Genomic DNA, 12,629 nt, shown 5'->3' with positions numbered 1-12,629 from the left:
AGAGGCCTCGGCCCGGAGGAAGTGGCGGGGGAGGGGGTGCAACTATCGGCAGCCGCAGGCTTCCTGGAGGAGGAGTCAAGGGTCAGGCCGACCGGCGCCGGGGCGCAGGGAAGCAATTAAGCGGGCCTGCCGGGTCTAGAGTCCGACTGGGCTGCCGGACGTCGGGTCCCTGCGTCTCAGGGGACGCGGGTTGGAGAGCGATCCCAGACGGCCAGCGGCTCGGAGAAGCCCTGTACACTGGGGGATGGAAGGCTTCGAGGTTCTGATCATGCGCCCCCGGCTCGGCCAGGCCTCCTAGCCCCACGCCTGAAACTGGGGTCCTCCCGCGCACACACTGACGGCGGCCAGGAGTGGGAGGTAAAGAGAGGGGCAGAAGGAAGAGCCGGGAGGAGGGATGGAGCCCCCTACCTGCAGCCGCGCGCTTCCCAGATCCGGTCCCCTGCACAGCTGTGAGCCTGCGACGACGCAGGAAGCAGGAAATGCTGGGCTCTGGGGTGCGGTGGGTGGGTCAGGGGCCAGCGGCCAGCGCAGGCCCAGGGGGCAGCGACACCTGCGTGTCCCCAGGGAGAGTCCGCAGCGGAGGAAGCTCTGAGTAGGTTTCCGCTTCCCGCGGAGGAAGTGAGTCAGGGGTGCAGCCGGGCGGGACTTGGGCTGGACGGACGCGGAGCCAGGAGATAAGCCTCCTGGCGACCAGGGTCCCCTCCACCTGGCCGCCCCCTCCTCAGCCCTGCAGCTCCAACAGATCGCCTGGTGAGGTGAAGGAACTCACAGCTCCTTCCCCACTCCCCTGCGCTCTTCAGGGCACGGTGGCTTTCTCCCCCCTTGCATGGCCCACTGGGGGGGGGGCAAGGTTCCTCTGTTCAGCTGGGTGCTATAGCCCCAGCCTGGCCTTCCTCTCTTTCTCTTCCCCTCCACACAAACAAGCCCCCACCCTCTCCCCACCACCCTGGACTTCCCTTCAATACAAAACACACTGCTGGGCATGCTGGTGCAGATTTATAATCCCAGCACTGGGAGGCTGAGGCAGGAGGATTGCCTGGAGTTCAAGGCTAGTTTCGGCTACAGAGTGAGACCCTGTCTCAAAAAAGAAAGAAAGAAAAAAAAAAATGCCAGGACACACAAGTTCTAGAACCTAACCAGGGATAGAGCTCACTCTTACCATCCCCTGTTGCACACACATAGCACAGGGTCTCTGTGGCAACTGGGCGAATTTTGGAGGAACTTGGGCACACGGTGGTGGGGGACAGAGGCTTGGACCTGGTCCACCTGCCTGCTTGTGGCCTTGGGCATCCCTCTAGAGGGGGAGCCATTTCCACCAGGCCCTGTTGCAGCCTCACCATCTTCCAGAGTATGGCCTGTGGATGTTTGCTGCTTCTTGCCACGGCATGGTCAGGGCAGTGTCTTGACCCTGGCTGCAGGGACCCCCTCCCCAGAACACCTGGTGGGTGAGGGAGGTCAGGGCCAGGACTGGTGCGTGTGGAACAAGGGGGGCTGGAGGGAGGACTGTGGGCCCCAGGACTGGATATGTGGGTTCAAGTGCCATGGATGACCCTGAGGAGGGGCGGCAGACCTGCAGAAGTGACAGACTGGAGAGAATGCCCTCAGGTGACCTGGTGGGGGTGGTTAGGAAGGGGCAGAGGCGTGGCCTGAGGTGGACCCCTTGGGTACTGAGGAAATCCACTAGGGGAGGGGAGTCCCATGGGGGTGTGGCAGCAGCCTCCGGGTAGGTGGGCAGAAGGGAAGGTTCTACCATGGGGCATGTGCACTGGGGCTGAGCTGCAGGCAGAGACGGCTCCAGGCTCTTTCACCCACGGCCCTGCAGCGGTGGCCCGTCGGCCTGCTGCAGTGAGCCCCTTCCTCATCCCAGGATGGGCCCTGGGACGCCGAGGGCTTGACCACAGCCTCTTGAGAAGCAGCTGGCCCGTACTGCGCCCACTCCGGGATGGGGCACCTCCTCACTGTAGGGCCCAGCCACCCAATTCTGCCCCCATGTCAACAAAAATGTGACAATTTGGACTGGAGGAGGAACTCCGAGCCCTGTTCTCGGACCTAGACAACCTCCTGCAGCAACACCCCTTGCAGGGGGTCAAGGCAGGACAGACTGGGGGGGCCCTGGGTCTCCCTAACTCCAGCTCTTGCCACAATCCCCTGCAAGTGCCCTGGCAGGACCCTGAGCAAGCGGCTGTCTATGCCGGGGCCATAAGGTAGGCCCTCCACACTGACCACGACCTCGCCAGTGTTGCCTTTGCCGTCCTCCCTGGAGCCCAGCTCTGCCTCTTCTGCCACACGAGTGACCTGGGCAAATGTCACAGCAGAGGGGCCCCATCTACACCACCAGCCTACCCTCCTCCTCAAACGTCTGTCTGGGGCTCCCGGGCCCTGAATCACTGACACCCTAGCCCACCCCATGACCCACTTTTCACTGAAGTCCTCACATGGCCATCAACAGATGTGGCCCTGGACCCTGGGCCTGTGGAACATGAGCCCAGGTAAACCCCTCTTCCTGACTCAGCTGACTGGGTATCACTGGCTGCCAGGGTACTCTGACCCCATCTGCCTGTGACACGCTCCACCTGGCAGAACAGCTGTTCACCCTGAGAAGCCGAGGTGCCTCAGACTCACTGCTCCCCACCTCAGCCAGGGGCCCTGCCACCCCAGCAAGCCGGCCTGGCCCAGGGATGACTCAGATGGCTGTTCATGTGTGCCCAGGGCCCTGCATCCCCATCAGGGAGGGAGGCTGCTCCGCCAGGCCCCAAAGACCAAAGAGCTGGCCTGGCCTGTCCACAGCTGCCCAGGACCACGGAGGTGGGAAGATGATCAGCCAGGGAGAGAACCCGACGCTGCTGCTGGCAACCCCAGCCCCCGGCCAGCACAGACATCCACTGGATTTACCAAGATGTCTTTATTCACATCCATGGAGACTTCCTTGTGTGTTTTCATTGGCTCGCCCAGGGTCACGGTGCAGCTGGGCAAGCAGCAGTTAGTGAGTAAACTGAGGCAGGGTGCTCCAGGGGAGGTGCTGCCTGAGGGGCCATAGATATGGGGACAGTGCACCCCAAGGTTGCTGCCCAGTGGCATCTCCAGCCCCGCAGACACTGGCCAGCAACCCCTGCTCTGACCAGCAAGGCACCCACCCTCAGCCTGGGCCACAGAGTGGGGCCAGTCAGAGCCCTGCTTTCCCCTTCCTCACCCTCTCCGCCCATCCCTGCCACGGCTGTGAAAACCTGCAGCACGGCCTTCCTGCTATGAAAACCCTCGCAGTACCTACAGCACAGGGCTAGGCCCCAGGACGGTGAGTGGGTGCCATGGCGGGCAGAAGCCACGACCACCAGCCCCCGCCTAGAGCCCGGCCGCGGCAGGCATGCTGGGCAGGGGCAGCTCCAGTGTGGGCGTCTCAGCAGCTTGAGCAGGGCTGGGCTTCCGATGGTCCAGCTGCTCCAGCTTCTCTCCGAGCTGGGAATAGAGCTCCTTCACAGCCTCGCCGCTCTGTGGGCAGAGCCAGGCGCCCCGGGTTACACAGGAGAGCCAGGTACCAGCAAGACACTGCCCACAGGGGTCATGGTGGGCAATAAGCATGTCACTGAGGCCAGCACAGCAGGGTGCACACAGGTGGCACCGGGGATGGGTGGGCACCAACCTGGCCTGTGGGCTCCAGAGCCTTCTGCAGGGCCTCCAGCTTGGATGGGGCCACCCGAGCATGCAGGTGGAGCAGCAGCCGCAGCACATGCCGGTGCACATTCTCCTTCCTGGAAAAGGCCAAATTAGACTGGGGCTGGGGAAAAGACCCTGCTTCCCTTCCCCCAGGCCCCTCCCACCGCCCCTGCAGACAGGGCCAGGGCCCCTCAAATACCTCCCCAGCTTGGCCAGGCAGCCCCCAGGCTGAGAGGCCACGAGGGTTGGGCCAGCCAGCACTTGTGGCCCACCTGGGTGAGGCGGTAAGAAAGAAACCTTCAAAGAGGCTGCTGCAGAAATCTTCCAGGGCAAACTCATCAGCCAGCAGGGCCAGGCTCCCAGTGAGGAGGTGGAGGAAGATGTCACTGAAGGCCAGGTCGCCAAAGGTCTCCACTGCAACCATGCAGCAGTCAGTCAGGCCACCACCCTCCCAGCACCTGGCCCCAGGGGACCCACAGGAGGCTTGGCAAAGCAGGAGGGCCAGAGCTGGGGTACAGGCAGAGATGATGCCCCTGCCAGACCAGAGTCCAGTAGCTGCCAGGCCAGACACGCCACGGACACCAGTGAAATGGAGGAATGTACCAGGCACAGCACAGAGTTCTCCAAACACCATGCAGACAGTTCTCAGGAACAAGGACAAAGGACTGCAGACAGGTGGGGAAGCCACAGCTGCCAAGGCAGGTCTGCTAGAAACACTGGGAGCCTCCTGTGGCACCTGCATCACTTGCAGGAAGGGAAGGTGATGGATGACACCTTAGTCACACCCCTCACAAGGGACAATGGACACAGTGCCACTCGAGAGTACCCTCAGGGCAGACCCTGCTGATGCCATCTGACCCATGGGATAGCTAGACATTTCAGGGGCCCCTGGCCTCCCACGGAGCTACTGCCAACTATCTGAGTCTCAGCTGCTATGAACCCAATTCCCGCAGCTGACTCCAAAGCACCCCAGACTGAGAGTTCAGCAGCAGGAAGCTGCAGAGGGAAGGTAGCTCCCGAGTCCTGGCATGCCATCTCCATGGTGATGCTGAAGCCACCACAGACACACAGCTGGCCCAGTGCCTGATCTGCAGGAACCACAGCCAGCTGAGCGACCACACTCCGAGGTAGGTGCTAGGAAGCCCCTTCCTTTGCAGGGTGCATACTGAACTGTTTGGGGGACACGTGTGGCAATATCAAGGTCCTGAGCCACACAGACCTGGACCAGTGACACACAAGGCTTCACCATGGTGTGCTCTTAGCTTTTCATCTGCTCAGAGTGCTATGATCAGAAATCAAGCAAAACTCAAAATAAAAATAACTATAGTGAGGCCTGACTTACAAACATTGGAGTTACGAACTTTTACAAATACAAAAAGGCCTCAAATTATGAACATTCGTAGATGTGAACAAATCACAGAAAGAGCTCATACCTCTGCTGGACAGTGCCACAGTTGTGCTGCTGTGTGCTTACTGTACAATGCGATAGTACATAGTTTATCTATGTGTGTGTTTGCCTTTTTTAAAATGCTTTACATTGGTTGTTTGATACCGGGGATCTAACTCGGGACCTTGCACTTGTGAAGCAGGTGGCGGAATACATTGTGTATTTGTGTCAAGGTGTTTAAGACTCACTTTGTCAGTCTTACTTAGGAACATATCTGACTTACGAACATTCCCCCAGAATGGAACTCATTTTTGTAAGTCAGGACTTACAAGAGTAAATAAAAGAAAATCCCACAAAATCCACGTCCATTCTTCCTAGAATCCAATCAAACACTTTAAAAACAAGCCCTTCCTGAACAGGACTGCAGTGACACATGCCACTCATTTGGGGACAGATGCCTGCCGATACGAAGCTCCAGAATGAAGAGCAAGGCAGATCAATGTCATTTCTGACCAAAATACAAATAGGCCCAGGCCCTTAAATATCCTGACACCCCCAAAGTTGGAGAGCATGTGGACCTGATTCTGTCGAGCTGGCAGGAGCTGGGAGGCTCCTAGTTGCCATAGCCCAACAGAAACCTGCAACAGCAGAGGCCGGAGTGTGTAGCAGCTCAATCCAGCAGCCAGGGAAAACCAAACCCAGCTGAGAACACAGTTGGAGGGTGGCCACATACAAATTAATACCCACAGAAGGCTTCCTGCACACAGAAAGCTGCAGAAGGGATTCAACACACTTAGCATGAAATATGCACAACCCCAGAAGGCTCGAGTGAGTAGAAGCCAGGGCCTGTCTCTGCAGACACAGATGCTCCGAAGCCACCTCTCCCAGCGGGACCTGTGGGGCCCCTCCACTTCTTCCTGGCTCACTGTCATCACCCTGCAGCGCTTTCAGTCCTCCATGCACCCAGAGAGCCCATCCCTTCACCAGTCGGTGCCAGACCCTGTGTGAGCCACACACGAGACAGAGCAGCAGCTGTGCAGATGCTCCCCTTTACAACCCGCACACCAGGGCCTCCCGCTGCACAGTTGGAGGCCAGGCCAGGCACCTAGGTGCACAGCACGACGGCACTCACCCAGCCCGGGCAGCAGACGCAGCAGTGCATTCTTGTTCCTCTGCTTCGTGATGTGCAGGACATAGTACAGCCCGACCTCACAGGCCATACGCTGCTCCTGCAAGAACCTGGCCGGGACAGGACACAAGCTGCAGTGAACCCTGCCCAGCAGCCACCCCGCTGTGCCAACCCATGCCCTCACACCATGGATTCTAAGCCCTACTTGGTAAAACTTTCAGGAAGCGTGTTGGGGTACGTGACTGGTGCTTTCTCCTCAGACGGAAGCTTCTGGTCCACATTGAATGTGTAGTCGTCCACCACAAAGGACATGAGCATCGGCAGGAACTTGGTGATGAGCTCTACTTCCTGAGGAGGAAGACCTCTGAGCCTGTGCCTACCCCAACAGGGCCATCCCCTGCAAATCTTCCAGACCCTCTCCTGGCCTCCTGGAACCCCACCCAGCACTGTGTCCCTGAACCCCTGAACCCCCACCTGGCACAATCACATGGCCAGCCCATCTTCTGAGACACCCCAAACACCCAGGTGGGCGTTTCCCAAAAGGAAGCCTCCAGTGACACTGTGGGACCAGAGGGGCCTGCCTTGCCCCTCCCCCAAGGAGCAGAGTACAGAGTGGTCTCGATTCAGATTTGTACCATCTTTGGCTCCTTGAAGACCTGGCTGTCGATCAGGTCCCATGCCCCCTGACCCAGAGCCAGCAGCCTGAGCAGCAGGAGGAGGTCAGGGCTGTCCTGTAGGGAAACAGAGACCTCAACAGCACACCAGGGCTAGGCCACTGCTGACCCTGCTCACCATGCCGCTGGGAATCCACTGCCCCTGGGCCAGATGCCAGGGCCCCAGGACCTCAATCACAGCCCCCATGTGCCCTGGGCCACACCTGCACTCACCCTGGGCAATGTTTCCTGGCTGACCAGCTCCTGTAGGTGCCTGATGGTGCTCAGCGACAATGTGTTAATGGCAAAGGGGTCACAAAGGATCATAGACAGGTCCCTGGAAGGAATGGCTCTCGGCATTAGCTGGGGAGCCTGGCTGTCCCACCCTGTCACTGTATTCCACACAGCCAGCTGAAGGAACAGCTAAGCACTAGGCTGCCAGGCCTTGAGGACTGGCTTCCTCAATAGGAGGGAGCAAGCAGATTGGACTCCAGATGTCCACCACTGAAAAGCTTAAGGCTCACAATTTTTCCTTAACTGACCCAAAGATCTTTCAAACCAGAGTTAGGAAGTGAAGTGTACATACTGGTAGGCTTTGGTTCTGAAAACCTGGCCCAGATTCTGACAATGCTAGCTCAGGACCATGGCGGGGCTGTACCCCAAGCACTGTGTTCACGCACCAGTCCGAGGATACTAGGAGCCAGGATGGGGCCCCACACCACTCCTCAGCTCAAAGCAGCCAAGGAGCAGTGTCCCCACACTCCACAGAGATGGGGTCTCTCTGCTACCAGACTCATCCCAAGCAATGGTGTCTCAGCTGGGGACACCCTGGAATGAGGGCCAAGGGCTAGGCTGACCCTCACCCCAGGACCTGCTCCTGCCCCTTCTTCACGCCATCCAGAAATCCCTGCAGCTCCCGGGCTCTCTTGCTGTCCACAAACCGCTCTCGGATGCAGGCATCCAGGCACCACGTAAACTGTGGGGGAAGGCAAAGTCAGAGCAGGGACAGCCAGAGTGGCACCAAACGACAGCCCTCTCAGCTCACTCCACCCAGACAGCACTGAGGGGCCCTGACAGCCACAGGCTAGTGGTGGTGGTGGCAGGGGCAGAGATGAACACAGACGCAGGCTACACCCCAGAACCCCAGCCCTGGCCATGCCCAAGAACTGGTGGCCCCAGAGAGGGCAGAAACAGGGCAGTATTCTGGGGCCCATGCTGGACCAGGGGACCTCCAGACTGAGACAGGCTGGGACCACTATCTGCCTTGTCACTTGCCCACCACATACTGACACAAGAAAACCCAGTGCCATGGGTCCAGAGGATATAGTTCGGACAGAAGACACCTCTGATCCTTCACTGGCGTGTGGGGCCTGCAGGAAGCAGGGGTATCCTTTCTGGGGCAAAAGCTGCAAGGTCACTGCAGCACCAGGAGAGGACCCATTTCCTTGTGGCTCATGTGTGGGCACTGCAGCCTACCCAGCAGCAAGGCTTGGAGCAGGACGGTGTGGGGAGACTTGAACTGGTGCCATCCCCTTCTCTGGGCACCCTTGTGCTCACCAACAGCTGAGGTCAAGGAAGCTAGGATGGTCCAGGGCAGCCACAAGGCCTGCACCAGCTGGGGCAGGAGGGAGGGCCAGTGCTCAGAGCTCCCAGCAAGGTCAGCAGCTGCACGACAGCAGAACTTGAGAGCGAGGCTCAGCATGCACACCTTGTGGCAGGGATCCACGGTGCAGATGTCGCCCACATCAAGGTCATGCAAGGACATAAGCAGCTCGGCCCTCAGCGTGCAGTAGTGCACGTTCCTGGTCCGCAGGAAAAGCGTGCGCAGGAACTGCAACACCATGTCATACAGCTTCACGTTCTTCCCCACCATCTGTGTCAGCTTCTGTACCACCTAGAGGACACAGTGCAAGGAGCCCAACCCAACCCACACAGCAGTGGCACAGGTCTGGGCCCAGAACCAGCACTGCCCTCCCTCCAGAGAGCTTCCCCACAGGCTTCTGTCCCCGTTGTCCCCTTGTGTCCCCGTTGTTGGCCACAGAGTACCAGCAAAGCCCCCCATCCAGAGAATAAGCACTGCTGTCCAGGGTTCCCCTACCTTCACTGCAGGGCAGCACAGGGACACGGTACCACCTGACATAGGACTCAGGCCAGAGTCCGGGTGGCTCATAGGCTCCTACCAGAGGGCCACAGCTTCTCTGGCCAAAACACCACAGCTAACTGGCCTCAGCCCCTGGTTTGAGGGACACTTAGGGCAAGCCCAGGGTGATGGGTATCACAGAAAGCCCAAGGCACCAAGCTGCACTCCACCAGCGGTAAGGTCAGCAAGGGCTACAAAGCCCCTGGCCCTGCAGACATTCTCAGGATCCCTGACAGTACCTGCCACTGAGGTCTGCAGGCCCCATCTCAGCTAAACTGTGTCCAGAGCTCACAGGGCTCCTAGCCACCTACATGGGAACTAGGCACTTCCAACGAGGATGGTGGGCAAGCGGGACCATAGCCCTGCCCCTGTACACATGAACCAAAGGGAGGAGGCTGTCCAGGGCTCCTGATCATAGCTCATCAAGGACAGAACCCAGGACCCACCCAGCTGCCTCACACTTTGGGACCATGAGCAGGTGTTAGCTTGGCACTCACTGCCACAGCACTGCAGTATCATGGAGCACCAACAGACTGCAAAGCTTCCAGACTCCGAAAATCAGGCTGTGGACAAAGCACGGGGAATCGGAGGCTCTTCAGAGCCATCTTCAGCAATGCACACCAGAGAAAAGTGAAAAAAGACTTCAACACTTGGAACTTCAAGTGCAAGTAGACCAGTCGGCTAACGTCTAAGCGAAATAAACAGCAGGTGCATCTGAACTCTGAAAACTTTCTTCAGTGTTTCTGAGGGACTGCGGTGTCACTCAGTGGTAGAGCAGTTAGTTGCCCAGCACACCTGAGACCCAGGGTTCCATCCCAAAGCCCCGCAAAAAAACCAGAAAAACAACAACAAAAAAAGGATGTTCCCTAACAAAACAAGAAAAAGTAAGCTAGAGGAAGAGGGGCTGGAGATGTCGCTGAGTGGGAGAACACTTGCCTAGCGTGCCTGAATGTTCGATCCTGAGGCCTCAAAAAGAAATTTGTTTTAAAGGAGGAAAGCAAGCTGGGGGACACAAAACATACAATTAACACAAGACACGGGCAAAGAACAGATGTGGGGTGGCCTGGCACATCAGGGAAGGAAGCCTGTGAAGGGTAATGGAGTTCCAGAGCTGGGATAGCGGAGAAAGCCAGGACACAGGTCCCAGAATAACAACCAGGAACCTCAGGAAAACTGCATGCCGCACCATCACTGTCCAGACGAGCAGCACAAAGAAATGTGGTGGCCTGTCCATCCTGGAAGGGCAAGATGTCCACAGCACAGGACACCACGGACACCGCCCTCTGGCCATGCCAACAATGTGATGTGACCAAAAGACAGATCCACCCGGGAGTGAGGCCTGGAGACAGCCTGTGGGGCAAGCCAGCAACCTGCAGAGTATGGGTGCAGCTGAGGGGGGGGACAGAGTGGCCCCCACTTCCTGGCCTGGAGGAGAGCTGGAGGGAGGTGATTTTCTGCTCTGTATATTTTGCTGTTTGTGTTAAAATACTACTTTTCAGTGCTGGGGATTTAGCTCAGTGGTTCCACTGCCTGCCTTGCAAGCACAAGGACCCAAGTTCAATCCCTGGTACAATAAAAACAACAACAACAAAAACAAAACAAAACTAAGTTCAATCCCTGGTACAATAAAAACAACAACAACAAAAACAAAACAACTACTTTTCAGAGAAAGCTCACCCTAGGACAAGGCAGACCAAGCAAGTCTCTCAAATCCAGAATCAGCTCACCAGGAAAAGGAGAGATAGAGAAAGGCTGGGGACACTGGGACCTCACAGCTCAGAGGGGCAAGGGCTTAGTCTGCAAGATGGACAAGATGGGGCCAGAGGGCTGAAACCAGAATAAACAGCACAGGGAAGGGACAGGCAGGGTGTGTGCCATACCCGCCCAATCCCAGCAGGGGCCACTCCACCTGGCCCACCCAGAGCCTCAGAAAAACCAGCAACATGTGGCTACTTGGTGTTGGCTATGTGGCAACAACTCGTGCTATAAGCATGGAAGACTCACCACAATGCAAAATTAGTGACTCTCAGATAAAAACAATACAGAGCCTCAGAAAAACCAGCAACATGTGGCTACTTGGTGTTGGCTATGTGGCAACAACACGTGCTATAAGCATGGAAGACTCACCACAATGCAAAATTAGTGACTCTCAGATAAAAACAATACAGCTCAATAACAATCATTCACACCGATTACCAATCACATTACATTAGATTAAAGAAAAGGTATTATCTACCACCCCAATATGGGGATTAAATCCAAGGCCTTTGGACCTTTTTTGTATATTTTACATTAAGATAAGTTCCCACTAAATTGACCAGGTTAGGGACAGGGATTTAGCTCAGTGGTTCCACCACCTGCTTCACAAGCGCAAAGTCCCGAGTTCAATCCCCAGTACCAAATAAACAAACAAATAAATTGCCAGGTTAGATTTAAACTTCCAATATTCCTGCCTCAGCTAGCTGAATAGCTGGGATTCCAGATATGCACCACCATACACAGCTCCTCTATCCTTTTTTCCCTCGATGGGGATAATAAACTTTGAATGATATACATAGCTTACTTGTTCGCTTTACTAACTGATACTCATAGGTCAGGTGTGGTGGCACAGACCTATCATCCCAGCACTCGAGAGGCTGAAGCAGAGGGATTGCCGCAAGTTCATGGCCAGCCTGGGCTACACCCTCAGTTCAAGACTAGCACATGGGGCGAGGGATTTAGCTCAGTGGTGCCACGCCTGCCTTGCAAGTACAAGATCCTGAGTTCAATCCCCAGTACTGCCAAAAAGACTAGCACAAACTATACAGCAAGACCCTGTCTCAAACATAACAAAAAGACAGACAGATGGCTAATTAGGAAATCTCAATAAAAAGTAACTTATTAGAGGTTTAGTGGCATTAGTAATAAGTGAAAACTTCTATTCACTCTGTTCTAAAGTGTGAAATATGAAATACTCAACCACACCACCTTAACAAACTACTTAGATCGGAAAGCTTATGTACCAGTTCGCTCTTTGAAATGGTGTACAGCTGTCCTTTTAAATTAAAGTCCTGTCCACAGACTTTACCCTTACACTAACATGCAAAATACACACAAACTTAGAGGCAACCAAGCTCTACAGCTATAAGCAGTAGCCCACACTCCAGAACAACTCCCACCCTCACTGGGGAAGAAGGGGCAGCCAGGGAAGGGGCTGGCCACACAGCCCCGAAGAGCTCTGCTTGAGCTCCCGCAGCCCCTCACCTCACCCTGGCGTCTGGTCTTGGGGGAAGGACTGAAGAAGTTGTGCAGGACAGAGAGCTCCGTGCTGAAGAGTGCATTTTCCTTCTCCAGTATGTACTGCTTCAGCAATGGAGACACCTCATCTCCAAAGAGCGCCTGGTTGTCCTGCCAGATCTGCCGCTTCACCTCTACTGCACAGGCTCGGTACAGCTCCTTGTCAGCCATGACCAGCTTCAGCTTCTTCTCAGGAACCTACACAGAAAGCACCATAGCCTCCTTGGCCTCCCTCGGGACAGGCCGAGAGCCCCGCCCACCCACAGGTGCACAGCACAGCACCAGGCCCCAGTGAGTGCGGGCAGACATGCTCAAGACCCATGGCTCTTCCAGAATAAGCCCCATGCTCCAACGTGAGTGCAGGCTTGTCTCCGTGAGGCTGCGGGGGGGGGG

The 12,629-nt window shown here is 56.6% G+C and overlaps 1 protein-coding gene across 1 annotated transcript in view; it reads right to left on the bottom strand.

Annotated features, from left to right (window-relative positions):
* Positions 1-2,909: 2,909 nt before the first annotated feature.
* The window catches only part of Nelfb (negative elongation factor complex member B), a 22,213-nt gene continuing 12,493 nt past the window's right edge, over positions 2,910-12,629 (bottom strand). The window contains exons 14-24 of the mRNA XM_019205198.2: positions 12,501-12,615; positions 12,204-12,434; positions 8,529-8,714; positions 7,684-7,796; positions 7,055-7,157; positions 6,803-6,898; positions 6,373-6,515; positions 6,171-6,277; positions 3,924-4,065; positions 3,638-3,746; positions 2,910-3,486 (exon numbers count right to left, since the gene is read on the bottom strand). Coding sequence (XP_019060743.2) covers positions 3,340-3,486; positions 3,638-3,746; positions 3,924-4,065; positions 6,171-6,277; positions 6,373-6,515; positions 6,803-6,898; positions 7,055-7,157; positions 7,684-7,796; positions 8,529-8,714; positions 12,204-12,434; positions 12,501-12,615 — 1,492 coding nt within the window. The 3' untranslated portion in view covers positions 2,910-3,339. The remainder of the gene's footprint in view (positions 3,487-3,637; positions 3,747-3,923; positions 4,066-6,170; positions 6,278-6,372; positions 6,516-6,802; positions 6,899-7,054; positions 7,158-7,683; positions 7,797-8,528; positions 8,715-12,203; positions 12,435-12,500; positions 12,616-12,629) is intronic.

This window comes from Fukomys damarensis, unplaced genomic scaffold, assembly GCF_012274545.1.
Source record: "Fukomys damarensis isolate Sample0158 unplaced genomic scaffold, DMR_v1.0_HiC HiC_scaffold_36, whole genome shotgun sequence".
Lineage (NCBI taxonomy): Eukaryota > Metazoa > Chordata > Mammalia > Rodentia > Bathyergidae > Fukomys > Fukomys damarensis.
The sequence above is the reverse complement of the archived record's forward strand: the minus strand, read 5'-3'. Positions and strand labels throughout refer to the sequence as shown.